General features: G+C 47.8%; 3 protein-coding genes across 4 annotated transcripts in view; 2 read left to right on the forward strand and 1 right to left on the reverse strand.

The window, feature by feature from the left end:
- evla (Enah/Vasp-like a) overlaps window positions 1-13,254 on the forward strand; it is a 32,457-nt gene extending 19,203 nt beyond the window's left edge. For both annotated transcript variants that reach the window (XM_030116871.1, XM_030116870.1), the window contains exons 2-14: window positions 764-932; window positions 1,037-1,217; window positions 5,344-5,401; window positions 6,215-6,276; window positions 7,222-8,190; window positions 10,332-10,573; window positions 10,679-10,800; window positions 10,891-10,918; window positions 11,102-11,135; window positions 11,404-11,464; window positions 11,544-11,601; window positions 11,679-11,736; window positions 11,860-13,254. In XM_030116871.1, the coding sequence (XP_029972731.1) occupies window positions 764-932; window positions 1,037-1,217; window positions 5,344-5,401; window positions 6,215-6,276; window positions 7,222-8,190; window positions 10,332-10,573; window positions 10,679-10,800; window positions 10,891-10,918; window positions 11,102-11,135; window positions 11,404-11,464; window positions 11,544-11,601; window positions 11,679-11,736; window positions 11,860-11,897 (2,080 nt within the window). In that variant the 3' untranslated portion in view covers window positions 11,898-13,254. The remainder of the gene's footprint in view (window positions 1-763; window positions 933-1,036; window positions 1,218-5,343; window positions 5,402-6,214; window positions 6,277-7,221; window positions 8,191-10,331; window positions 10,574-10,678; window positions 10,801-10,890; window positions 10,919-11,101; window positions 11,136-11,403; window positions 11,465-11,543; window positions 11,602-11,678; window positions 11,737-11,859) is intronic.
- A 132-nt stretch (window positions 13,255-13,386) lies between these two features.
- degs2 (delta(4)-desaturase, sphingolipid 2) lies at window positions 13,387-20,585 on the reverse strand. Its single transcript, XM_030116895.1, has 3 exons — window positions 20,431-20,585; window positions 16,152-16,894; window positions 13,387-14,496 (listed from the first exon to the last, which is right to left on the reverse strand). The coding sequence occupies exons 1-3, from the start codon at window positions 20,510-20,512 to the stop codon at window positions 14,353-14,355; spliced, it is 969 nt and encodes a 322-aa protein (XP_029972755.1). The 5' UTR covers window positions 20,513-20,585; the 3' UTR covers window positions 13,387-14,352.
- Window positions 20,586-23,356: 2,771 nt separating this feature from the next.
- Window positions 23,357-27,349, forward strand: yy1a (YY1 transcription factor a). Its single transcript, XM_030116893.1, has 5 exons — window positions 23,357-23,951; window positions 25,229-25,379; window positions 25,457-25,517; window positions 26,240-26,398; window positions 26,479-27,349. The coding sequence occupies exons 1-5, from the start codon at window positions 23,453-23,455 to the stop codon at window positions 26,659-26,661; spliced, it is 1,053 nt and encodes a 350-aa protein (XP_029972753.1). The 5' UTR covers window positions 23,357-23,452; the 3' UTR covers window positions 26,662-27,349.
- The last annotated feature ends 476 nt before the right edge of the window (window positions 27,350-27,825 follow it).

The raw sequence follows: 27,825 nt of genomic DNA on the forward strand, positions 1-27,825 counted from the left end.
GTCAAACATTCAGGTCAAACTGGACTAGTTGAAGTGAAAAGACTAAACACTGCTGAACGTGGATTAAATGACTGTTTTCCATGTGGTTTGATGAGAAACTCAACAATAATCACAGCAACTTTGAGGTGATCAGTTAAGAAAACTTCCTTAAGAAGTGTCCAATTCCTCACCTTTACACATCCCCAGGTTACACATGCGCCTCAATTTACACAATCATTAAACCATCATTTACCCTTCAACCGGGAAACTTTCATATATTTTACATTTATCTCACATAAACTAAAATGATTCTGTCATTTTATTGGTTTATTTTTAATTATTCTAACTTGTACGTCATGAAATGTCTCAAAAGTGTGTTTGAATGTAGACATTCCATGGAGGTGATTTTAAGGTAATGGTAGTGGTAGCATACCGGAGTCTGCATGTTCTCCCTGTGTGTGTGTTGTGTGTGTGTGTGTGTGTTGTGTTTTCTCCAGAGTGTGTTTGTGCTGGGATGTGAAGCAGTGTGTGTCGCTGCGGTGGAACCGCTCTGTGCGTCTCAGTATGTTATTAAATGCTTCCTGGTCGCCGTGATCTGCTGGAACCGAGCGCGCCGATCAAACGCTGGTGTTTTCAACGCAGCGTGTCATTACCCAGCACGCCCTGCTGCCGCGCGGCCTCCGAGCAGGGCGGCGACGACCGAGGTTTCTGTTGTTAGTGCGAGGCCCGGTTTACGGAGGTGTGTTGGATGCTCAGCCCGTCCTCGTCTCCTGTCCCCTCACAGCGAGCAGAGCATCTGCCAGGCGCGGGCCTCCGTCATGGTCTACGACGACGCCAGTAAGAAGTGGGTTCCCATCAAACCGGGCCAGCAGGGCTTCAGCCGCATCAACATCTACCACAACACTGCCAACAACACCTTCCGGGTGGTGGGCGTCAAGCTGCAGGACCAGCAGGTGAGCCGCCGCCGGCCCGTCGGAGCCAGGCGCCGTCTGGACGCGAAGAGGCGTCTGAATGTGTGAGACGGCCGATTGACCCCCCCCGCCCTGCTGGTGGACAGGTGGTGATCAACTACTCCATCGTGAAGGGCCTGAAGTACAACCAGGCCACCCCCACCTTCCACCAGTGGCGCGACGCCCGGCAGGTCTACGGCCTCAACTTCGCCAGCAAGGAGGAGGCCACCACCTTCTCCAACGCCATGCTGTTCGCCCTCAACGTGCTCAGCTCGCCTGACAGCGGAGGTGAGCACATCAAACGCACCCCATCGTTTTGACGCTGATCTGTTCCTCTGAGTGTTTGAATGTTTTGAATTGATCCAGGTGTTACTGAGCAGACACTGTGTGTTTACTGACCTGAGTTATGTATGTCTGTGATTCAGTAACAGCAGCAGACCTGCACTGAGATGTACCGCCCCCTGCTGGTTCAGGTCCTGTACTGCACCTGCCGTGGTGACAAACAATGGACTGGATCGGGTGGCGAGGGGGGTTCTGGTTCTGGTTTAGGTTCAGGTCTGGCTTCATCTCTGACTCTAAACTCCTTCAGGACTCTTCCTGGTGGAGTAAATCTTCAGATGTGTCGTTGCCTCATTACAGACTTCCTGTGAGCCTCCTTGTAATTAGAGGTTAAAGCAGTCGGAGGGTTCGGGTTTGGGTTCGGGTTCTGGTGTGTTTCACATTAGCAGTTTTCTAAATAAATAATGTTTTAAGTGACATGAAGCTGAGGCCGGACTCGCTCTAAGCCTTCTCTCTGTAGGTGTAAATAGGTGTAAATAAGCTTTGGCATCTCAGGTTACAAGCTACTTTTAATCCATGTGTGTGTGTGTGTGTGTGTGTGTGTGTGTGTGTGTGTGTGTGTGTGTGTGTGTGTGTGCGCTCATCAGATACTGAGAGTGAATATATGAGTGTTTGACTGCGGGGTCACGCCGCCCCGCCCTTGCGACCCTCCTATTGGCGGTTAAAATATCCCGTGTGGAGCCGGGGTGTGGTGACCCCGCGGGGGGGCGGCTCTGCTTTCTCCTGGTCGGTCCGGGGTGTCGTCACGTCTGTGGAGGGAAAACGCTTCCCGGCCGGCTCAGCCCCGTCCTGCGAGCCCCTCCTGGCTGGGACAAGCAGAACCGTTCCTCCGTGTTGACAGAGGATCAGGGACGTCGTCGCCATGCGGACGCCAAACGTCTCACCTGGTGTGCTCCGACGGGTCTCCTCTGCTATTATCGTCCTCAGTAAGTGAGCCTCGGCAGCAGAGGAGGGTTCCTCTCGTGGCGTCAGGCAGACGGAGGGAGCTCCAGGAGCAACGGTTTGAATCTGGCCTGGAAAGTAGTGGAGCGTCTTTATTTTTATGATCCCACCTCAGCTGTGCTCAGAGCAGGGCTGCTCAGCTTACTGCTGGTTTTAACACGAACATGCTCAGTGGCGTTAAAATGACAGTAAGAGTTCATAGATAATGTAATATTGGATTGAAAATATTGACCACAGAGAAGTAGAAGCGCAAAAGTCGAAGAAAAACAACTTAGCACAGCGATTGCGACTCTTCAAACTCACATTAGAAGGACGAATGTCAAAGCAGAAACATGTAAACATCAGCTGTGTGTTTGTGTTCATGGAATATATTGTTATTGCTTCATCATGTTCACCTGAATCAGACCAGTGAGTCCAGAAACACAGCGTGCATTAGAGCAGAAAGAGAACCTTGGTTTTTCTTTTTATTCAGACACTAAATATCTGGAAATTCTGGATTCATTTTTGCCGTTCGCACATTTAAAAGGCGTAAAGATTCAACACAGTGTGTGTTAATGTATCAGAATATGTAGAGAACTTGGATTTGTCTTCATGTCTGTTGATTCTCTGACAGCCTTCCAGATTTATCCCTCCCCTGGTGGAAGCTGACGTCTGATTTCAGATTAACATCCTGACACATTTGCTACCACCGAGTTATTTAGGCTGTGATTGTAAAGAGTTTTATCATTTCATTCACTCCAGTCTTATAGTCTGTATTTATAGTCGCTAACTTTAGTGAAAGTAATAATTTAAATCTGTCAGTTGTGTCCAGTACCTGACGCCGTGTCTCTAGGATTACAGGGAGTTATATTAATAACAGGCTTCAGGGCCGCGAGGCGGACGCAGACGTTGAGGCTGTCAGCTCAGGCTGATGGGAACCCGGGTCTGCCTCGCTCTTCAGAGTCTCCGTCCAGCCTCCTGATCAGGGACGGGGGACGAGTGAGCCGGTTCTCGTCTCTAATTGGAGGCTGAATGTTCTGTGATCGTCACGTTTTAAAGATTTGAATGAAAAAAGACGAGAGCAGAGGAGGAGGGATGGATGAAGACGCAGAGACGCGCGTCTCGTCTCCGGAGCGACGGCACAAAGCCGACATGTCCGATCAGGCCCGCCGTCCCCTGAACGCCACGCTCTTATTGACCTTCACCATGGCAACAGCCCCAGACGTATGGCATGAGTCAGACACACACACACACACACACACACACACACACACACTCGCGCTGGGTGATAAGTGTCTCCTTCACATTGAACTCATTAATGTCTGCAGAGTGTTAATGTTGTGTTAACTGTCCTGAATCCCTCTGCTCTCACAGAAAACACTGTTTGTAGAGAACAACCTGCGTTTTCTGCGTGTTCGTCTGAATATAACCATCTGAATCAGTACATGTGCTGCAGGCTGAAGACTGAACGACAGGCTCGGCTCTGTTTTTTGAGATGTGAATTTTGCAGATATTCTGAATTTGGCTGTAAAGACTCCGTTCTTCTGCGTCCTTCTCACTTCGCAGACAGAGGCTGCTTCTGTGTTTTTAGCCCTGCGAGTGTTTGCTTAACCTTGTGAATATTAGCAGAATTTAATGGCCAGTTACGCTGGAGGAGGAGGAGGAGGAGGGAAGAAAGCATTTTTATTTCCCACCTCTTATTAAAATGACACTGAAAAGACCGGAGCTGTCGTTCTGTTTGAGAACAGATGAAGGATCCTCATTACCTGTTCATAAAAAGCTCGTTGACTGGCTCCATGTTGGCATCAATCACAGCATAAACCCGCCAGCCTCCAGCTTCATCACTGAGAGGCAAATATCGCTAGCTGATAAATTATAATGAAATGATGTGACTGATTTCTCTGTGTTGAGTTCTTCACTTCCCTGAAAACAAAAGACACAGTAGTGAACAAGTGAATTTCAGGAAACACAGAAAAATGCTGACATGTTGTTAAAAAGAGCGGATGAGTGGAAATGTGCAGGGAAGCAGTGATGGATGATGGGAGCGATAAAACAGAACCGCCTGCTGAACACTGGATCCCTCTGTCTGCTGCAGAGGAGACAGAGCTGTCGGAGAAAACAGCTGAGTCGACAAAACCAAGCTTCAGAAATAAATAACTCCGTTTTTGAAACAAATATTTACAGTTCAGTACCTGTGTAATATTTATTTCCTACAGTTACCATCCCCCTTCTGTTAAGAAGTTTAAATAAGGACTCTGTATTGATCTTTAACGTGTTCCTCATGTTCCTCCTGCATATATCTTAAAGAGAAACTCAGGTTCTGGATGTGATTCAGCTACAGATAATAAGAAATAATCTCGGTAATGAGCAAAAAACAGTATGAAAAACCCTCGTTTCAAAGCAGTGGGAGGAGTTGAAGGTGCCATATGAGGATGTCGACTCTCAGAGCTCACTGTGCTGCTCTGCTTCGTGCTGACTGGCCTCGTCGCTCCAGACGCTGCCAGCGGAAATATCAGCCGTGAGCGCTCAGGAAGTCACGGCGAAGTTTAACGGCCGGCGTTCTGCTGATATGTGATCAGCGCTCGACCCATTAATAGCAGCAGCAGAGCCAGGAAGACACCCGGTCACATGCAGGCTGGAGTCCGGCAGCCAGCAGCTGAGTCTGCAGCAGACGATCCACAGGATCCAGATGTTGGCTGTGGTGAGGGGATGAGGCTGTGGTGAGAGGATGAGGCTGTGGTGAGGGGATGAGGCTGTGGTGAGAGGATGAGGCTGTGGTGAGGGGATGAGGCTGTGGTGAGGGGATGAGGCTGTGTGGAGCCTGCAGGGCCCTGAAGCTCCTCTCTCCAGGCCTGCTGCTGCCTGGACCTGCTCCTCTTCCTGCCACTGCTCATTTACATGAGATTGCTGTCATTTTTGGATCCATGTGGAAAGACGTGTCGCTCTTCCTCCCTGCTGATAACACACATGTGGAACACGTGCTGAAGACTGGAGGACTGTGTTACTCATGTGGTTCTCTCCATGTTTCTGTCTCTGTGCTGCAGAGATGACTGAAATATACAGAAACGTTAAACACAGCGGTGGATTTTTTGTTTGTCGCGACTCCTGGATCTGTCTTCACGTCATGGACGCATTCTTCTGTTCTGTCTTTCAGGTCCAGTGGTTCAGCGCCAGAATGGGCCGTCTTCGGACGAGAACGAGGCTCAGAGGAGGTACATTCAAAACGAGGCCTAAATTCTGCTTATTTCAATATTTATTTAGCATAAATTCATCTGAAGAGATGAGAGGTTTCAGCGAGATGCGTCTGCAGGAGCAGGATTGGTTTATTAAATAGGATTAATGGGAACGCTGCAGATATTTTCAATAAAGTTTATCTTCACTGACTGATAATGAATAGTATATAGTCACTCTTTTACAGAAATTCAGGGGTTTTTTTTAAGTAGAGATGGTGAAATAAGATCAATTTTAACTGAACTAATTATTTTCTGAAGGTTTTATTTATCAGAACATTAATGGCACAGAAGAGAGTTTATTTACACTTTAAATATCCCCACACCCTGGTCTCACGCCCATCTTATTTTTGTTTCTGAGTATCTGTACCAGCCAGTAATGTAGTAAAACAGTGAAATGTGTTTCTGCAGTCACCATGGAGAGAGTGCATTGCAGAGTGTGTTCCATCAGTGAATGAATTTAACAACAAAGCTGCACAAAACCTTCAAAGAAAGCTTTTATTTCATGCAAATGGAGTCCTGTTTGTGAATTATTGCATTATTGGCTGCAGTTATTACATTTTGAAAAGATTTTTTTATTTTTAATAAAAAGAAAGAAGAGGTGCCTCCACATTAGACTTTATTTGTAACTTTATCTGCATTCAGGGTTAAATCTAAAGCGAGCGTGGGCTTGATTGATCAGCTCCGAGGGTCTAATCTGATCGATAGGCAGTCATGTGACACACGAGGCTGAATTAGAGAGCAGAGTCTGAAAAGAGCAGCTTTCAGGAGCGCTGACTTCCCTCCGCCTGACAGGATGATGGAGCAGCATCAGATGCAGGCGCACAAGGAGAGGGAGCGGCGGACGTCAGGATCAGGTGAGGTTTGAACAAACACATCCACGCCCAGCTATATCAACACACACACACACACACACACACACACACACACACACACACGATGTGCTCTGGAAACCAAGCTGGACATGATACGACCGGACACACACAAACATTTTGGTGAACGGAAGCCTCACACACCTCTCCATGTGTCAATAAACAATCTGAACTGGAAGCAAAAGGCTGTTTCCTCTGCTCTGTGTTTTCTTTAACGGGTAAGGAGACACACACACACACACACACACACACACACACACACACACACACACACACACACACACACACACACACACACACACCCTGCTGTCCCAAAGCAAACCGCTGGGTTCGTCATGAGCAGATACCCAGGGATGGTCTCCTGTTCCAGCCCCCCCCCACCAGGTGACCCGGCTCTCCCAGTGTCTCCTGTCTTTAGTGTTTCCGTCCCCCCCCCCCCCCCCCCAAATCCGTATGCTTTCTTATCCATGCACACATATCAATGTTCAAGTCTGCGCTTTAGCTACACATACAGACTTAAACATCCTCCTCTGTCCCTGAGGGTCTCAGTGCCCCCCCCCCCCCCCCTCCCCACCCCCCCGCCCTGCAACATGCTCTACCGCCATCTCTCTCTTCCAGCTGCCGTTGGGGGGGAACGCCATATGCTTCCTGATCATGGCTCAGTCATGTTGCATTCTGCTGCTTGTTCTTTTATGATATTTTGATTTTCTTATTTGCGACTGGCTTCTGTTTTTTGGACTGCTCCTGATTTTCTCATCTTTACTTGCTTGGTTGCTCAGTTGGTTGCTTTTCATTCTTCTCACGTTTTTCTCTTTTCTGTTTTCCTTTGTTTGTTGCCCTCCTTCGTCCTCCTCTTGGTCTGCATCTCCTCTCTCTCTCTCTCTCTCTCTCTCTCTCCTCCCTCTGTCTCTCTCTCTTTGCCCGTCACAGTCGTTTCCACTCTGCAATATAAAGTCTCCACCCCCCCCACCCAGCCAGACACTCCCCCCGAGTACAGACAGTACAGGGCTAGCACACTGCCCCCCTCCTACGTGCGCGTGGCCTCCGCCTCCCCTCCCTCCTCCGCCTCCATCTCCCCCGCTCAGGAGAAAGAGGCGGGGGCGGCGAGGGACAAGGCCCAGCTCTCGTCCCAGCTCTCCACCTCGCTGGCCTCCGCCTTCTCCCCGGTGCAGGCGGGGGTGCCCACCCAGGGCCGGCAGGTCCGCCAGATCCCCCTGTCTCCGCCCACGGCGGCGCGCCACCTGCTCCTCCAGCAGCAGCAGCAAGACGTCCTGCTGCCGCCGAAACACGGCACCTGGTCGGCCTCCCACATGCAGCAGATGTACGCCCAGCTGCCGGCCTCCTCGTCCCCGCCCGTCATGATGGCCATGCCCGTCAAGCAGGCCGCGCCCCCGCCGCAGCCGGCGCTGCCGGTGGCCCACCCCCTCCCGCCCCTGAACGCCCGGATGAAGCCCCCGCCCCTCGACCCCGGCGCCGTGACGGGCCCCCCCCAGTACGCCCAGCACCAGCACCAGCCCCACCCTCACTCCAACGGCCAGCCGGACGACTCCTACTCCCCCCACTCCCAGCACCTCCCGCTCACGCCGCAGTACTGCGAGGCCGTCCCGCTGCCTCCCCTGACGGGCCCGCCCGGCCCCGCCCACGCCCCCGGCCCCGCCCCCGGCCACCCGCCCCAGTACCCCTCCACCTTCCACCCTCAGCAGCATCAGCAGCACCTCCTCCTCCACCAGCAGCAGCAGCAGCAGCAGCAGGTGTTCCACCAGCAGGCCCAGCCCCACACCACCACCTCCACCTCCTCCTCCTCCTCCTCGCCCCCCTCTTACACTGCCATGTCTGACGGGGGCTCGCCCAAGAAGACCCCCTCCCCTGTCCCCCAGCCGGCCCCCGTGGCCAGCAGCAGTAAGTATGAGGAGGAGAGAGGAGGAGCGAGTCTCTCGCTGTGTTTGTCCACCGGTCCGATCAGTAGCAGGTCGCATCGATCACACACACCATCAACTCTACTCTACTTCATTTATATAGTACTTTAGAAACAGCTCCAGTCGGCACAGAGTGCTGTACAAAGTCACAAATATAAGTGCAAGTGCAAGAATGAAATACAGTAAGAACAAAAACAAACAACAACAAAAAAGAGACATTTAAATAAACATCAAAAAACCAAGTTCAGAGTCTCAGGTTGAGTTAAAAGCCAGTGAATAAAAATGTGTCTTAAGATCGTTCTTAAAAAGAGGCCTGTCTGATCAGCGGCAGCTCATTCCACAGCTTGGGGGCCACAACAGAAAAAGCTCTGTCCCCTCTGAGCCTACGCCTGGACCTCGGCACCTCCAGGAGCAGCTGATCAGCTGACGTGAGGCGGGGCGAGACCATTCAGGGATTTAAAAACAAAAGAACCTTAAAATTGACTCTAAAGGTCACAGGTAGCCAGTAGAGGGAGGCCAGGATGGACTGATGTGTCCCTCTTACGTCCTCCAGTCAGCAGCCAGGCTGCAGCATTTTGGACCAACTGGAGACGAGCGAGGGACGACTGGCTGACTCCAGCATGAAGTGCATTACAGTAATCCAGTCGAGATGTAATAAAGGCATGGATTACTGTCTCAAAGTGCTGAAGTGCAACAATAGATTTCACTTTGGCCAACTTCCTGAGGTGGAGGAATCTGGACTTAACCACTGCGCTTATCTGTGAGTCTAGTTTAAAATCACTGTCCATTTTAAAACCCAGATTTAAAACAGTCGGCTTCACATGCGGAGTCAAGGGGCCCAAGTCAGCTGGCGGAAGTTCACAGGAATCACTGGGACCAAACACAATCACCTCTGGCTTTTTCTCATCAAACTTGATAAAGTTTAGGGTCGTCCAATGTCCTCAAGGCACCTTAGTAGAGGCATTAATGAGAAGACTTCTTTCTTTTTAATGGGACATAGAACTTGCTGTCGTCCGCGTAACAGTGAAAGGAGATGCCTTCTCAGGATGGACCCCAGTGGTAACAGATAGAGAGAAAAGCAGTGGCCCCAAGATTGGGCCCTGTGGAACCCCATAAGACGGAGGAGCTGGCAAGACAAACACACATAGCTCTATCTGTCAGGTAGGACCTGAACGACTGCAGTACCGGACCACTGATGCCAGCCAGGTGCTGCAGACGGGATGTTAAGATGTTGTGGTTCACGGTGTCAAATGCAGCAGTCAGGTCCAGCAGAACCAGAACCGCATAGTCACCAGAGTCACCATTTACGAGGAGGATTTTCAAGGACCAGCACCGATTCTTCCTCCTGACACGTCTAGAGGCTCAAAGTAAACGCTAAAAGTAGAGTTCTGTTTTCAATAAGTAAAGAAATCAGTCCATTCAAAGAACTGAAAAGCTTTTCCCCCGAGAACATTAAAGTATCGTATCGCTCTTCTTCTATGGATTTAGTTGTTCTCAGTTATGATCCGGAAATGACAACAAACAGATGAAGAACAGTTCAAAATGAAGAAAAACAGATTACTACAAAGTGTGTGCAGTTTACGTGGCCTGTTAGGTTTTTTGCCTCGTGGAGAAGCTTTAATCTGGGATCCAGACAAAAATACGCTTTAGTCCTCTGGCGCTAAAAATGATCTGACAGAAGAAGAGATGCTGAGAGTGAGTCTGCTGTGGAAGAAGTAGGAGAGATTTTCCTTCCCCGGTGTCCAAAGACACATGACAGTGTGAGTTCCTTCATGCTCCGGTTTAGATTATGAAACAAACAATACTGGCTAAAAGACCTTCAGATATTTAACCAAGATCCGGTTTTTTTGTTTGTTTGTTCTTCATTAGATTATTCAAACTGAAGCATCAGCGGTTAAACAGCGGTTCAACCAGTTTACTAAACCCCCCTAAAGCCCCTAAAGCCCCCTAAAGCCCCCACCCTGAACACTGTTGTGTCAGTAGACCGCTGAAGGCGTTGGACAGGATGAGCTTTGGTTCTGGCCTCAGAGTTAACTCCCCCCCCCCGCTCTCTCCCCGGGGTGGACCGTGAGTGCCCCCCCCCCCCCACCGGGCATTAACCCTGCTGTGTGTTTGCCCCTCCAGGCCCCCCTGTCTCTGCAGGTCACCCAGCCATGCTCTCTGTGGCGCCGCCTCCCTCCGCGGTGCCCGGCCCCCCGGCGCCCCCGCCCCCTCCGGGGCCGCCGCCCCCGATGGCCGTGCCCCCGCCGATGCCCCCTCCGCTGCCCGCCGGCGGGGGGCCCCCCGGGGGCCCACCAGGGGCCCAGCACCAACCCTCAGGACTGGCCGCGGCCCTGGCTGGAGCCAAGCTGCGGAAAGTGCACCGGGTGAGCCGGGGGGGCAGACCAGTCCCGGGCCCTGACGGGGGTCCTGACGGGGTCCCGATGACCCCCCAGCAACAGACTGACACCATCAACTCATGTCTCCCTCAGGATGAGAGCAGTCCTCCCGGGTCTGGGGGGAAAAGCGACTCCAACCGGTCCAGTGGGGGCAGCGGCGGCGGCGGCGGGGGGGAGGGGCTCATGCAGGAGATGAATGCCTTACTAGCTCGCAGGTAACAGAACACACCCCCACCACGGAAACAGGAGGATTCACTCTGGTAAAGATGATTATCAGAATTTAATTTAAATTTTATTCCTTCCAGACGGAAAGCTTCTGAGAAACCAGACGAGGTGAGTCTCCCTCCTGCAGCGATCAGAGGAATTTATCTCAGTGACGAGAACTTGATTAAAAATAAACACAGTGATCAGATTCAGCTGGCTGGAGTTTATCTAGGGGGAGCTTTCGGAGGAGTGAGGGTGTTCTCGATGGCTTCTTTTCATGATAATCCTGAGTGTGATCTCTCTGTGCTGCAGGACGACTCCAGCGGTCGGGGGCAGAACTCAACAGGTACTGACAGAGAACCACCACGGCGCCGGCTGGACGCCATGTTGGGACAAAATCAGTCACATCATTCATTTATTCATCAGTCAGGAGTCCTTTATTTTAGACTGACGTATAAAATTACATTGATTAGGACAGTCGGTCACTCATATCTTAATCCAAACCAGGATGTTTCTACTTTCTGGGACTCCTTCATCCAGAACCGTGGAGGTCAGATGACCTTGACTCATCCAGATGTTCCAGATGCTTCATTCTGTCCCTGCTGTTCCCCCAGATGCTGTGAAGAAGCCGTGGGAACGATCCAACTCCGCAGAGAAGTCCTCTCTGGTGTCCAGGTCTGCAGCGGGGGGGGGTATTCGGCCGTTATCGGGGATTTTCTGGGCTGAGCGTCACCGTTTGTCTTTGTGTTTTCAGAGTCAGGCCGATCGGCAGCACCAGCGAGTCGGACACGGAGTTCGACCGGATGAAGCAGGTTCCTATTCCGCCTCCTTCTGCGTCACACTCGTCTCTTTGTTTTCAGTTTTACACACTCCGTTTGTTGCTTTGCAGGAAATTCTGGACGAAGTTGTGCGCGAGCTGCATAAGGTGAAAGACGAGATCATAAACGGTGAGACCGCAGCCTCTCGTTATTAATATTTTCCACCGAGCAGGTTTTACAGCCTGACGCTCGTAAAGTTTACAGCCTGAGTGCAGCTGAGCGAAGTCCTCCCTCTGCGCTCTTCTCTTCCAGCCATCAGACAAGAAATCGGCAGAATCGGTACGTCCTAATCCCCCGTGATGGAGGAGGAGGAGGAGGAGGAGGCGGCGGAGAGCGGCAGGAGGAGCTGGAGGAGGAGGGACATGCAGATGCACAGACCCGAGGACCAGGGAATGTTCTCTCAATGTTTCTGTGACCTGGAGACGCCACGGGGCGAGTTGCAGAGATGTTGTGCCAACATTGAAGTCTGCTGGACAGCAAAAGACGAAGAGAGGAGGGAAGAGACGGAGCGATGAGGAGGAGGGGGGGGGGAGGGGTTCACCGGGAGGATGGCCGGACGCTGGCTTTGTGATGGAGGCGGGAGGAAGTGAGGGACGACGGACGACGGACGGTCCTCTCTGCGCTCCTCCGCCCAGTCGGCCCCGCGGCGCCACTCTGTGTTCTCTGTTCAGTCCGGGTCTTGAGAAGAAAATATTTTTGTTTTCTAAGTTTTTACTGTTTTATTATTTAAAAACTGTGGTGATAATGACGATGCTGTTGATGACAATGAGTATTTTATTGATATTATAGAAGGAAAAAGGAATCTTGCACACCGTTTATGTCAGCCTTTTCTATTTCGGATGGTTTGTGTTGAGTTCGTCCCTGAGTAGCTAACTGTCTGACGATTACAAGCACAACGTGGGCGGAACGGTGCCGCAGACCCACCGGCCCTCAACCGGCGTCATGAAGAAAGCTTTTCACCGCCTTGCTCATACTGGCGTTGTGCGTTTAACCTTTTCCCGCCAAACAGAAAAAAAAAAAAACTGTAATCAACTTCAATTACTGCTTTCCTCAGTATCCAAGAAACGCAATCCAACAGTGACTGAGTTACCGGAGCAGAGCAGCCCCAGTACGGCCGAGTCGTCTCTCTCCAGCCGTCCAGATGCGTGGGGATCGTTCACTGAACAGGCCCACAACTGTAAATGTGCCACCTGGTTTTACCTAGATATAAAACTGTAGTCCAATCTAGTAGTCACCCTATGCTTTGTGAGCCTCCCGAGTATGCATGAAACCCTCCGTCTCTTAAAAAATTACTTTTTTCTTTATTTGGTTTGGGGAAGAAGAAGAAGAAGAAGAAAAAAAAGTCAAATATATATAAACGGTGGTACATTTATTATAGTGGTTTGTTTCTATGAAGGTTCCCCTCTCTTTATATGAGCTGTTGATAATGGTAGCGATGTGAAGGGAGGAAAAAAAAAAAGAAAAGGGAGGCGCTCCGGCGATATGCAAATAGATAAGAATGTGCAGAAAGTGAAGCGTAGGCCGACGTGATGGTAGCTCGATGTGTGTGTGCAGGAGGATCCGGGGGATTATCGGTTGTTGCATTCTATCCACTCTGTCCGCTCTCAAATACCTTCTCATTTAAAAGCTGGAAGTAAATTTGTTCAAACAAACACGTGTCAACAATCCACGCCATGTCCTTCACTTCTGTGTTTCTGTGTGTGTGTGTGTGTGTTCACTCACATTAATCATGTTTCGATTTAAGAATAAGCATATAAGCAACAAACAAACACAATCAGCCACCTTCATGTTTTTAATGGTTTCTTCTTAGAAAGACTTTAATATAATCATTTAAATAGAAACAATATAAACAAGATTATGCAAATACACAAAGCTGCAAAACAGGTGGACAAAATTACAAAAACTCAACAAGCACAGCAGCTGTGCAGCGGACATGTTTCCATTAGAGCTGATTCTCTGCTAAGAGGGACGACTGACTGGTTTCTGACGCCGGTGACGCTTCAGAGGTGGCGTTTCAAACTTTATTACAAAAAAGGAGCTAATGTGTGTGATTAAAGGTTTTTGTAGAGAAAAGCTGCATCAGCAAAACAGGCTAAAGAGGCAGCATCTGATTTGGTTTCGATTCATTAGTCCACTCCCAGTAGATGCAATCGGACTGTTTCCAGCGCAGAGCGAGGCTTCACCCAGGAAAAGAAAAGCTTTTCCGTCTCAGCGCTGCTCTGCAACAACGTTCAGCAATCTGTGTTTTAAATCCTCACAATCAGAAACACGTAATGAGTCTGACTGTCAGGAAAAAGGCAACTGAAGGAGGTAGTGGTGTGTGTGTGTGTGTGTGTGTGTGTGTGTGTGTGTGTGAGCCCTCATGAGAATGCATGTGACCTTTATCCAAATTTAAAGCGTGGGTTCATTCTACAGATGAGGAAATGTGACTAAATCACCTCGGGGCTCAGGGAAATGTCAGCAGTAGGAGCGACGGGCCCTCGGGACTGTCAGTGTTAACGCAGGACACTGATGTGTGTGTGTGTGTGTGTGTGTGTGTGTGTGTGTGTGTGGGTGTTGAACCTGTACATGGTATGAATGGAAATGTGAACATCATCCTACATGTGAGAACAGAACAGATCAGCTGAAAGCATCAAACAACCTCACGATGCAGAAACATTGAAGCTGGAGTAAATAAAGGATGCTGAACCAGTGAAATTCACGTTCCTGCTGTGGGAGGCGGCGGCGGCGGCGGCGGACGCAGGCCTATCCCTGTTTGTCCAGCTTGTACTGCCGTTTGATCCGGGCGTAGGGCCCGATGCTGTCGTCAAACACAAAGTCCCACAGAACCCGGGTCCAGGAGGAGTGCTGGGGCAGCGAGTCGTAGTACTCCGCGGCGATCTGCTTCACCTGCCGGACAGAAACCAGAGAGGAGGTGAGGATCCGGAGAGCCTTCATGAAGTGCAAAGTAGTTTACTCCTCAAACTCTGCAGCAGAGCTTCAGCTGCCAGTCAGAAAACATGAATCAAGGGGAAAACTGGCGTAAAGGTCAGGAGTCTGCAGCCTTCTTCCTCTCCACAACACTTTCACAAAATAATGAGTAAATTAACATTTACATGTGTTGAAATGTTTGAGTTCAAAGGTGATTGTGAGAGTAAATGCAACATAATCTACAGTTGAGGTGAATTTAGAAAGATTTTACAAGCTGCAAATATTATAAGAGGTTAAACATGTTTGGGAGCTCCAGGCAATTTGAACAGGCGAGTCTGAAAAAATGCATCTTTTTAGGAAAAGTTACAGACTTCTGATGTGTTTTGTGCATCTTTATTTTAAATAAAGTTCACACTCAGCAGCTACTTTTACCCTCTTTCCTGGGTTGATGAGCAGAGCTAACTCCCAACACTGGGAATGTACTTTCAATAAGACATGAATAGTTATTAGAGCAGGAAAACAAACATGAAAAGAGCCAGTGATGAGTTCAACTACTCAAAGTTTGAATTTTTTTTTGTGTGGCCACTTGAAAAAATTAATTTCCTGCCCATACTCTACAGCAGGAGTATCAAACAAAAGGTCAGTGGGCCAAATCCGCCCCCCCCAGTGACTCTAATCCAGCTCACCATTGTTTTTTTGTTTTTTTTTCTTTTTTAAACAAATTTCTTCAGAGCAGCAGGCCCGAGCTGAGATCTCACCATCAGCATCAAAGCCATGCTGTCAGGGTGAATCTATAAAAACATGCATAAAGCAACAGCTATAGCAGAAGTTTTTATCTGTATTTTTCTTTAAATTCAGCTTTATATGGAAATTGGAGTTATTTTCTCTAGAAACTGTTTGATTCTGTGAAAACAGTTTCTCTACAAAACAACAAAGAAAAACTTTAAAGTTTAAATCTAAAGGCTATTATGCCACTATTTCTTTATAAATTCATTACTGTAAATACTTTTGTAATTTACATAAATTCTGTAAATCCTCATCATATTTATCGTGTTATTTCTTTCTCTCTTAATTCCGTGTATTTATATTTTATCTTTGTGCCTTTTAAATCAGTTTCTTCTTTTCAAAACAAACTCCTTTTACAGGCTGCTATACCAGGCAGTAAACCTGATTCTGATTCCACCGCCCGGGCCCACTCCAGATGAAACCGGCCGCTCTGTGACAATCCCAACAGTTGGATGTTTCAGGAAAGTCCTGTTTTCATATTTATTGCGATATACTAAAGCCTGACAGGTGAAAAGCGGACTTTTCATTAGTCATGGGCTATTGAATCTCCCAAAGCTCTGCTCCTGCTGGAGGAGCGAGTTAAACAGTTACCATGCCCGCCTATTCACTGCACAAGTATTTGCTGTTGACAGAAAAAAAAAGGGGGGGGGGGGGGGAGAAAAAGGAATGACGTGTGGCGTTAGGGATCGACAGGCGAGGCCCGTCTTATCGGCCCACACCTGGAGGTGATGTAAGTGGAGCTGTGCTCGTTCTCCACCGCTCAACTAATAATCTACGAGGGAAAAAAAGTGAGCCGGGTCCATAGTTCAGCTGCCGATCCCGCCGTCACGAGCTAGTCCGCCGCTCACCTGAGGCAGTTTACTGCCGGGTATGCTGGGGAAGTCGTGGTGCTCCATGTGGTAGCCCACGTTGAAGGTGATCAAGTTCAGCGGCCCGTAGTAAGAGTACGTCTCGTGGCCCTTCAGGAACATGTAGTGCTCGGCGATGAAATGTCCGGAGATGGGATGCAGTCCCATGCACAGGATGGATCCGGCGATCAGGTAAACGATGGGCTTCACGCCCCACAGGTAGTAGACCATCAGGTCGGCCGCGATCTGGACCAGCGCGTTCTGGACCTCCAGCTGACACACCGGCTTGGGGTTGACCACCAGCGGCCGCAGGGCGTAGAACAACGGCTGGAGGAAGAGCCACAGCACCTTCCTGGCCGGCGTGCAGAAGAACCACCCCTCGAAGTCCGTGGGGATGTCCACGTCCAGCTGGTCGCCGCCCAGGTAGCGGTGGTGGTCGATGTGGTACTTCTTGAAGGAGGCGGAGTACGGCAGGCCGATGGGCAGGTTGGCCCACATGGCGAACCAGCGGTTCCACCGGGCCAGCTTGTTGCCGAAGGCCACGTTGTGGGAGATGTCGTGGATGGCCAGGGTCAGGGAGTGGTTGATGCAGCCGCCGAAGGCGTAGGCCCAGAAGAAGACCCACTTCCAGGAGAGGTCGTGGACAAGGTAGCAGGCCAGGAGCTGGGTCAGGACCATGCCGGACACCACCCACTTCAGCTGGGGGTCTGGACCCATCAGGGACTTGATCTCTGGGTATTTGGCTGAGGACACATGAGAGGAAAAACAGCAGAAAGTCAGACTTTCAGCAAAGAGGTGGAAAGATTGAGGAAACGCAAAGAACCGTAACGACAAAAAATAAGCATGGGATACAAAGTAGTTTGTTTATCACAGTCCAGACAGATAAAGGTGTTGATGTGTCACTGTGACTACAGGATAACAGTGAAGCGGCGATCACCAGCCAGCAGGCTGTGAGGAACATCAGCCCCCTCCGGGGACTAAAGTCTGATTTAATTGGCAGAGGTGTTGTTTTGCTGAGGGAAACAAAAAACTAGGCGTAGATACAAGCCAGCGGGCTGAAGCGAGAATTCCCTGCTGCAGAAACGGTTTGGTTGATAAGACTTTTACAACATAACATCTTGGAAATTGGAAAATTTCTACATTTTAGGCCAAAGTGAATTTTCAATGTCTTTAAGATAATCTCAAAAACGTTCTGGAAAAGTTTCATTAACATGTAAACGTACCTGAAAGAGAAAAAACTGCAGTATTTCACCTGCATTCACAGCCAGGCCTGAGCCACGCCTGCGGCTTTCTGTGCATCCGAGCATAAAACCACTGAGCTGCAGACATCCATGTCTGAGAGCAGCGACAGTGGACCGAGGACGGCCGCTTCAGAGACACCAGCGCCTCAGGACGCTTCCTCCAACGCCACCCACTCGTCCTCTGCCGTACCTGCTGACCCTGTCCTCACGCACCCCCAGCCAGCCCCAGGGGGTCAGCACCGGCCCGTCCCGGTCTGGGCCAGGCACACCTCTCCCCAGGTGGGGGGAAACCGAACAGCGACTTCCTCAGGAAGCTGAACCAGGCCCGCCAGGAAGCTGTGGTTCACCCAGATTGCTCTGATCTGCAGCTGCACCGTGTGGTTCTCCAGGAGAACAGAAAGGACGTGCCGCGACGGAGCGGACACGTTTACACCGAAAAGAAAGCCGAGGTCATTTCTAACTCCGGTTTATTCTCTGTTCTCTGGAAAAACACACCCTCACTCTCAGGAAAAAGATATCAAACATTAAAGATCAAAGAAGCAGACTGAAGCACAGCTTCTATTCTCCTTTTTTCTGTTTCCGCACAACACCGTAAAGTTTACAAAAGTCTTTTAACTATCATCAATTACAATATTCAATGGAGATAAACACAATTAGGTTTATTATATCATGAGAAATGTCAAGCAGAAGTCCGCTTTCTAAATTGTGGAACTCAGGAAACCCTACAGAAATTATACTACTGTAAATGATCTCTGACTGTTTTTACATTGCAGAGATAAAAGTAGAAGTTGCCACGTAGAGTAAAATATGAGCCTGACGGCACAGAAACACAACACCTGGAAAAAAAAAAACCAAAAAAAAAAACAACACCACCATTCAGAGTTGATCCCTGCATGCAAAGCGCTGCAGAGCCCAAACCTCCGCGCACGGCGGACAAGACACAATCGTGGGATATCGAATGCAAATCTGCCGTGCGTCTCTGTGTACGGCTTAGCAGTGTAAAGTTTCCATGCAAATACAGCTCAGCGGGCTGACCGAAGGATCAGAGACGGCGGGTCCTGGTTTGGTCTGCAGGTCACCCATTAACTCATCAGATCCTCGTTATTCTGTTGATCATTAGCCCAGAGGAATTCACCCCTCATACTAATGACACCACATCGCAATTCAACCCCTTATCAGGACACCGTTACATTTCATAAACTCAGCCTGAGGCACATGAGGAGGAGGATGTGTGTCCAGTTGAGACCGGCCTTCTACAGGCACCGGGTCTCCCCAGGTCTTTCTCATCCTTACTGAGGACTATAAATCCGCAGGTGATCTAGTTCAGGTCCAAACGGAACGTGTCTCACTGTGGAGAACGATCAGAGAGGCTCCTGAAGGAGGTTCGTGCTGCTGACGACTGGAAAGTTTGCTCTTAATGTCAGTTCAAACTGAAACCACTCTTTAGATTCTGAGCTGAAGCTGTGGTCGGTGTTGGTGTTTTCCATGTCGACTTGGCTGCATGTGGTTTCCCAGAACCTGCTAAGCCTTCTGTTGACAGTTTTCACTGGTTTCCTGTTGTTTCCTGTTATTTGTTAGTAAAGACCGTTGTCAATGGCGGCCTCATGTGTGGATGTATCCTCCAGCCCACAGGTGTACCGGAGGCACCTGCACATGTGTAAAAGTAAATCAACAACCAGACGCCATAAAAAAAGCAGTTTAACCTGTGTGATGTGCAAAACTCACGACACAGCCGTTACTGCAGTTCACCTTCACGGCGACAAGACGCTTCCTTGAACCCATTATTGATCTAGATCAAGATTTCAGCAAGGAAATCAGTCAAGACTCCAGTCACACACTGTTCTGTGGCACAGCGGCTTGAAGACGTCCAGAAAGCATTGTGCATCAGGAAGCAGGGAAGCCGATATGAAGTTACCACCACCTGTCAGTCAGCATTTCACCCTGAACAGAGTGAAGGTCCGAGGCACAACGGCAGCGGCGTCTGCCCTGCGGCCAGAGCGGAGGATGATTCAAACAAAACGCCTCAATAATTCAGCACTCGCTGGTGTCAAAAGTCCCTCCCCTCCTCCGTTCACACCATATGACAGCCCGGATCAGATACACATCTGCAGGAATCCAACTCCTTCACAGTGAATTGTTCTGAATCAGATTGTGGTGAAACTGATAAGAATCTACAATACTAATTTCATATGCCTGAAATAGAAAAGAACAATACACCAGAGCGTCAGTCTATTCCTGAGAACAGATAAGCTCTCTTGAAAGGTGTCTTGTGGTTATTTTGTGGGGATGGTCTCAGTCTGGCGCTCTGGCCTCAGGAGCTGCATTGTGTCTGAGGAGGGACCGGCTCCGGTTCCCAAGAGCACTGTCACCAGCACCTGCTATCAATACACTGTCATTGTCTCACAAGGGAGAAAAGATGACACACAGGCAGACTGGTTTACATAAAGAAATCCTCCTTTGGCTCAGTGGAACATTTCTCACCTGAATATCATTCAATAGTCACAGCGCTCAGCCGAAAAACACCACATTCTTCTCATATCTGAAGGTCTACAGTTCCAATAATATACTTTTAGTACTGGCATGGGAGGCAATAGACTGCTTAAATTCAGCCTGAAAATCAACAAAACGGACAATTCTGTGTAAACTGTGGGAGAAACCAACGTGAGGAGCACAGTTCAGTCCAATACAGCTGCTTTACTGGAAAAAACAATACTTTCTATTATTAAAATCTGCCGTGAAATGATTTTAAATGATCTCTGCATCAACGAGCAAGCAGATCCATGAACACTGTGGTGCTCTCCAGCCTCATGTCTGCCCGTCTCCCTGCATCCATTGTGGACTTGTTAAGCAACAGCGTGTAAACAGGTTTAACCGGCTTCATAAAGTCAGGGGAGGAAAAAAAAAAAAAAGAACATTCTCCTCCTTCAACCTTTTCATAAACGAACAACGAAAATAAATAGATAAACTGGGTTTCACACAGATTTGGAGATGATTTTTGTATTATCACTGTTATTTCGTTGCTGTAAGTGTTTTCTCACCCAGAATCTCCTTCCTCCTGGAGGTGTGCGGCTGGTCGCTGTAGACCCATTCAAAGTCTCCTCTTCCTCCTGACTTCCCCATGACTCCCCTCTCTCTGCGCGGCTGCCGCTCTCACTGCCGAGAGAGTGTGTGAGAGTGTGTGATCTGTGTGAGTGTGTGTCATCAAACCTAGACAGTATCGAGGCGCGCCCACCTGCACACCTCAAGCTCCGCCCACTCTCCGCTCAGCTGTGCACCTGCTGAAATGCGCGCCCCCTTCCTGTGCGCGCTCCCTGATGGTCAGCACGTTACTGCAATATATTTTTTTTTAAGATAATTTTAAATCAGACGTGGAAAAAAATAATGAAACTTTTAACTAAAGCCTGCCTGTTTTGCTTAAAAATTCAATGTTTAAAAAATACTGAGTCATTTCGTCAATAACTACTGAAATCAAATGGTTTCTAAACCATGCACAGTGTTAAGCACCTGATAAAATATCCAGCTCTCCAATGTCTGTTCTATTTCGGTCTTTTTATATATTTTCAAATATTTTTTGCACAAAATATGTATTCATTACTTGCCCCCAAATCCCACCAGAGGGAGCTCGTGAGAAACACAGATTCAGTTACTTTTTAATCACATTCAAATCTTAAATCTTTCAAGAGCAGACATTTCAGTCGGTTTATTTGCATACAGCAGCGGTCTGCAGCGTTTGAGTGCCGTTTTTGCCATTTTCAAACAAATAAAAATTGTCTAGAGACATTAAATATATTCAACCTGGATTTAACACAGCTCAGAAGGATTTATAGATAGTTTTGCCGAATATAAGAAAGCTGTATCAGGATGCATTTATTGAGTTTCAAAACTTCATTGCTATAATTGAATTTAATTTTACTTAATTTAGAATTTGATTTCATTCCTTGATGCTTTAACATTGGAGTCGTTTCAACTATTTATTAACAATTTCTGCAACTATTTTACCTTCTTTAGCCTTTTTTAGACAACAGACAACAATCAGGTTGAAAATGTATGTGGATAAATGGTTCTGAGATAAAAGTCGTAATTTCCTTTGGATTTTTCTGGAAGTTTCAGGGAGCAACCTCCATTTACATGATAATGATACAAATGAAAACACCTCGTTTTAGTGTTTGTGTTTGAGGAAAGTTGCACATTTATAGTTCAAAAATGGGTTCATTGGTGAAATTAAAGCTGCTCTTAGCTGTTCTCAAATGTGTATGGCGTCTCAGTTTTATGGGATCTTTAATAAGGCTGTTCTGAAGAGAATCATTCCAGGAATAAAGGCAAGGCAAGTATATTCCTGTAGGACCACTGCACCAGTGCTTTACCTAGAAATAAAGGAAATCCATTAAAACAAGGTGACTAAGAAACATAATCTCAAGCAATTAAGATGATGACACTGATTAACACAAACATATTAACAAAAGCAAAAAGGAGAAGAAATAAAGTAGTTTTAAGGCCCAATTTCAAAAAGAGTATCGAACAGTCCTCAGGTGTTCAGGATGTTCTTTCCACAAGTGAGGAGGAACTAAAAGCTGCTTCATTTTCGTTCCTGTGACTCAGAAACACTGAGTAAACTTTTTTCTGAGTAAATAGAAAGATTTCACACACACACAAAAGAAGAAAGCATTTCAATTCAACATGTTAGGTTTATTAAAATCTGAATTATGAATTGATTTTTCCAGGTACTTTGGTTTTTTTCTCAAAGTCCAAAAATGCATGTGGAATTGCCCATATGAGTGAGTGTGTGTTTGTGGCTGTCTCCCTCTATGAGTTTGGCCAAAGTTGAGATGGCATCGGTGCTGGTCTGACCTGCCTGATCTGCTAATGTAACCCACAAACCGAACCTGGGAAATACATGGATGTAGGATGAGGTTTTTGGGGGCTTGATTGTGAACATTTGGAACATAGATGAACATGAGTACGTTTTTTTTCTCTGGATTAAACCAACTTCACTTACCAGTATTTATAGATTACTATGCTGTACTTGCACTGACCTGTCCCTGATTATGTGTTTTTGAGGTGTTTTTTCACCATTATTGTACCATTCTCATTTTTACAATTGATGACCAGGCAGGAGGTGGTGGTGGCGGGGGGGAGGAGGGGGGGGGGGGGGGGGGGATGTATGTATGTATGTACATACATACATACATACATACATACATACATACTTACATAAAGTAATATTTCAAGAAATGATTTACAGTGTTCACAGTGATATATATATATATATATATATATATATATATATATATATATATATATATATATATATATTAAGAAACAAATCAATACGAGCTAAAAGCAAGTGCAGTGATGCTTCACCAGTCCATTAGATCATCTCCCCCTCCCTTCTGTGATATCCTGGTCAACAGCTTGAGCACATTCTGCTACAGATTAATACCATCAAAGCGCTCTATAGAGCACCACAGGAGATCAGTCCTTCTTGTGGCCACTCCTCCCTGTATATAGTGTTTGTTGTGTTTTCTTCAATTGCGTCCTCTCTGTGCTTATATTAGTCACCATTAGCCCTTGCATATGTTAATATTTAAAAATAATAATTAAATTTTTAGCCTGTCTAATTTGGTAGTCTATACATTATTTAGTATTTATTATGTGCTCTACCCTGTGTGGGCAATAGTTTAAAGAATTTCCCTCTGGATTAATAACGTTTTCAATTTAAATGAAATTATATGAATTATTCTTATTATATTATAATTGTTATATTGAATATTATATTATTATTAAATTGTTAGAAATTAAACAAAATAAAGTAAAATAAAATAAAAGTAAAGTCTGTATTTGATGACTTTGTAGCAGAAGACTGTCATGTTGTGGCCCCAGTACCCAGCTGTGTGGGACGCCTCGGCTCCCGGACCACGGAGCGGCGAGGTCTGAAATCTCGCGAGAGTTGATAAGTGGAGCGTGTGTGTGTTGACGGGGAGGAAGAAGGCAGAGCAGCAGGAAGGGACGCTGCACCGCAGGACAAACAGCACAAAAGTAGGAGGAAATACCAAACAAACCATGGCGTCGGGGGACACCCTGTATATAGAGACGGACGGGACAGAAATGCCGGCCGAAATAGTGGAATTGCACGAAATTGAAGTAGAGACAATCGAGACGACAATTGTGGGAGACGACGGAGAGCACCAGCCGATGATCGCCTTACAGCCGCTGGACTCGGACGATCCGCACTCCCTGCACCCGCACCAGGAGGTGATCCTGGTGCAGACCCGGGAGGAGGTGGTGGGCGAGGACGACTCCGAGCTGCACACGGATGACGGCTTCGAGGACCAGATCCTCATCCCCGTGCCCGCCGTGGAGGAGGACTACATCGAACAGACTCTGGTTACCGTGGCCGGGAAAAGCTCGGCGGCGGGCCGAATGAAGAAGGCTGGCAGCGGGAAGAAAGCGGGCAAAAAGAGCTACCTGAGCGGGGGGGAGATGGGCCGCAAGTGGGAGCAGAAGCAGGTGCAGATCAAGACTCTGGAGGGGGAATTTTCTGTCACTATGTGGGCATCGGGTAAGTTGTGAGTCCTGGGTGAATTCCTGCTGCTAGCCGCTCGCTTTGTTCTCGGTGTGAGTGTGGAGAGCCCGGGCCCGGCCGGGCCTCGTCCTCCGCCGCGAACGGCCGCGCGTTTCCCCGCTCCGGAGCAGCCAAACTCCATTTGAAAGGTTTTTGTTTTTAAAGGTAGCCATGTTTTATGTGTCGATGGGCGCCGCCATATTTCCCCGGTCTGGGAAGTATGGCGGCCCGAAAAAATGGCGTTTATTTGGCCGACGAAGATGGCGGCGAGAGTGGGAGCGGGGTGCAGCGGGCTCCGCTAGGCCGCTGTGGCGCAGTTCACCCGGGGCGGCGGCGCGCTCACGGACCGCCGAGGGAGCAGCGCCCCGCAGCTCCCACACGCTCAATCACCCGAAAAATACACCTTCACACCGCTGTTTTAAAGACATGGAGGGGAAAATAAACTGCTTTAACTCGGTGGTTTTACCAGAATGACGGGTTTTAAAACGGCGCACGAGTTGAGTTACGCACGTGTAACTGGATCCTCCTGAGAGTAGACCTGCCTGTTTACGTAAAGATGAAACTAGCTGTCTTTTCCTAAATATATTGATAAAAACGAAACAATTATTCACTTTTCCACAGTTAAATTGTTAAATCTCCATTATTAAAACTTTTGTAAGTTTGTGGTAAGTAACAAGTATCGGAAGAAATCGATGAAGAGCAATTAACCCCAATCAAAACAGTTCTATGTATTAAAAAAAAAAACATGTCTGAATAATGTTTCATATCCTAACAACAATAATTTACAAGAAATACACTTAAGTGGATGTTTCAGTGCATCTCAGTTCAGTCTTTTATATGCATATTGTGTGTGTTGGTATCATAAAGGTGTAATTACTGTTCAGAAATTGAGTATTATGCAAATCATCAGTTTTGTTATGAGTCATTTTGAGATTATTACGTGTTTCTGCTGAAATGGGATTATATGATTATGTAAACTCAATCAGATTCTATTCCTCCTCAGAGAAAGTGATCGTTTTTATAGTAGATTTTATTTAAATGTATACAATAAAATGTGTGAAATATTTGTTTTGACTTGATTCAGTGATATTTTCCTCAAATATTCTCTCAATAAAAATAATATATAGTAATTAATGCACAACCAAGCAGGTTATTCTTTATTTCTAACTCAATATTTTTTCTGTCTTTAAAAGTAATAATTTAATGTGTTTTTGCATTTTTCAGATTTTTATTCCAGACCCGTCTTATTGACGTATAAAATCTGTTTCATTCAGATGACAAGAAGGACATCGACCACGAGGAGCAGATCACAGGTGAAAACTCTCCTCCGGACTATTCGGAGTACATGACGGGGAAGAAGCTTCCCCCCGGCGGCATCCCGGGCATCGACCTCTCCGACCCCAAACAGCTGGCAGAGTTTGCACGGTGAGTCGACCAGCAGCACCACTTCCTTTGAACCGGGAACCGTCTGGTTCGGAGTCTGACTCTGGTGTCTGTTTCAGCATGAAGCCAAGAAAAGTAAAAGAAGATGACGCTCCGAGGACGATAGCCTGTCCGCACAAGGTGGGTGGAGCCGGTGGATCAAATGTCTGCTTTTCAAAGGAGGCTAGACGGCGGCGACACGCAACGGCGGAATTTTCAGAGGCGGAAATAAGAAGTGTGCTCATGTGTGGCAACGCTTTGAACCAAGGGTGTCAAACATAAGGCCCGTGGGGCCAAAACTGGCCCTCAAGAGGTTCCAATCCAGTCCACGAAACCATCAAGCAAATCATAGAAATTTCAATGAAAGCGTAGGTTTCTGGGTTTTTTTTTTTTATTATTTCTGAAGAGTAGCAGACACCAGCACCCGAGCTGAGACATTAGCATTAAGCTAGCCATTTATTATAGACTTCACTGAATTTTGCACCCGGAGGTTTCATTAGAATTGGCTTTATGTTGAGATTGGAGTTATTTTTGGGCGTAGTTGGTTGGTTTTGTGAACAAATGGACATTTTAATCACCTGTACTCTGCGCCACAACAAAGAAAAACTAAATCTAAAGGTTACTTCTGATTGTTTTACTGATTTGATCCACTCAAGATAAAATTGGTCTGTTTTTGGCCCCTCAACTAAAATGTTTTCTGATCCAGTTTTTAGTTTTAGGTACAGATTGTTCTGCTCTGAACTTCCCTCACATAAAGCCTTTCTGATTCAGATTCCAGACACTCGTCTCCTTGTTTTGAACACTGGGAGGATCTTGCATTGACCCCGTTACGTTAATCCTTCCTGCGTTTGTCGTCCTCCCAGGGATGCACCAAGATGTTCAGGGACAACTCCGCCATGAGGAAACACTTGCACACCCACGGTCCTCGCGTTCACGTGTGCGCCGAGTGCGGCAAAGCTTTCGTGGAGAGTTCAAAACTCAAGCGGCATCAGCTGGTACACACGGGCGAGAAGCCCTTCCAGGTGAGTGTCCCGGCGCCGGCGCCGCCGAGCAGTCCCGTCCCGCGGCGGTGGCCTCACGCCGCTCCTCTGCTTGTTTTCAGTGCACGTTCGAGGGCTGCGGCAAGCGCTTTTCTCTGGACTTTAACTTGCGCACGCACGTCCGCATCCACACCGGGGACCGCCCGTACGTCTGCCCCTTCGACGGCTGCAACAAGAAGTTCGCCCAGTCCACCAACCTGAAGTCCCACATCCTCACACACGCCAAGGCCAAGAACAACCAGTGAGCAAGGCGTGGCGCACGGCGAGCGCGCCCTGGAGGACCCGACCTGCATCTCTGCTCCCTGACAGACAGACTTTTGTCCCGTGGCCTGCTTCGTTGTGAGATAAGACGTCCCCGTCGCATTGCCTCTAGGTGAAAGATCGAAACAGAGAAATTACCTCTTGGAACTTTTTTTTGATAAAACACGGAGGTTCGAACGAGGAACTGATGAAGCTCCGCCCCCCTCAGGCTCCCGACCCCCACCTCGGCTACGGTTTCTTCTTGTGAAGACGTTCGTTCATGGATCTGCACCTACAGGAACAACTACAAACACCTTTCTACCTTAGCAGCACAGCCACACTTAACATTTTTTTGCAATATCTTTCAAATTTGCATTGATTAAGTGACAACTTTTCAATTTTGTACTCTTCTCCCCCCCAAAGTGTGCATATTGTACACGGTTTGACGAGCTCTGTCATGTTGTACGTAGTCCGATCGTCCCTGTAGCTCTTCACTGAAGACCTTTCCGTTTGTGCTCCCTTTTCTCCTGCCATGACTGTGTTTTGAGGGGACTGACTGGTCTTTGCATATTATTTTCTACAATGCAATATCAGAATCGTGTAGATAATAGCCATGTGATTTTCAATAGTAAACACTGATTGAAAAAAAAAAAAAAGAAGTTTTGATTAAAGTTTTTCCTCCCTTGCACTTACCAGCACAGCAGGAGTCATTTTTCTCATCTGAAAATGCAAAAATAATCAATTTTGTTGATTTGCTTTGTGGGTTATCTGAAGTCGAATGGAAGGTTTCACTCTGGTTGGAGGGGAGATGAAGTTACAGCGCGTTATTTCACCGCTGAACTGAGCTTCGTGGTTTTTCTCGTCCGACAGCTTGAGCCGGTTCAGGCCAACGTCTCCCAGCTGGAGGACAATTTGTCGGCTGGTTTTCTTTGACAGACAGTAGAGACAAAGCGCCGAGGCCGCAGGGCCGCCGCACATTTGTACCGGAAATTAGAGCTTTCATTCCAGAGCACTTTGTTTGTTTCTTCTTCTCTCAGTCTGGACTTCAGCCAACTTCAGTTTGTTTTACATATTTGGTGCATCGAAAACCAGGAAAGATCCTGTCGGGTCGGGCGAGGCTGATTCAGTGAAACGCCTCGTTGTGCGGGACGCCGATGTGGATTAATGAG

The sequence above is a fragment of the Salarias fasciatus genome, chromosome 19 (assembly GCF_902148845.1).
Source record: "Salarias fasciatus chromosome 19, fSalaFa1.1, whole genome shotgun sequence".
Classification (NCBI taxonomy): domain Eukaryota; kingdom Metazoa; phylum Chordata; class Actinopteri; order Blenniiformes; family Blenniidae; genus Salarias; species Salarias fasciatus.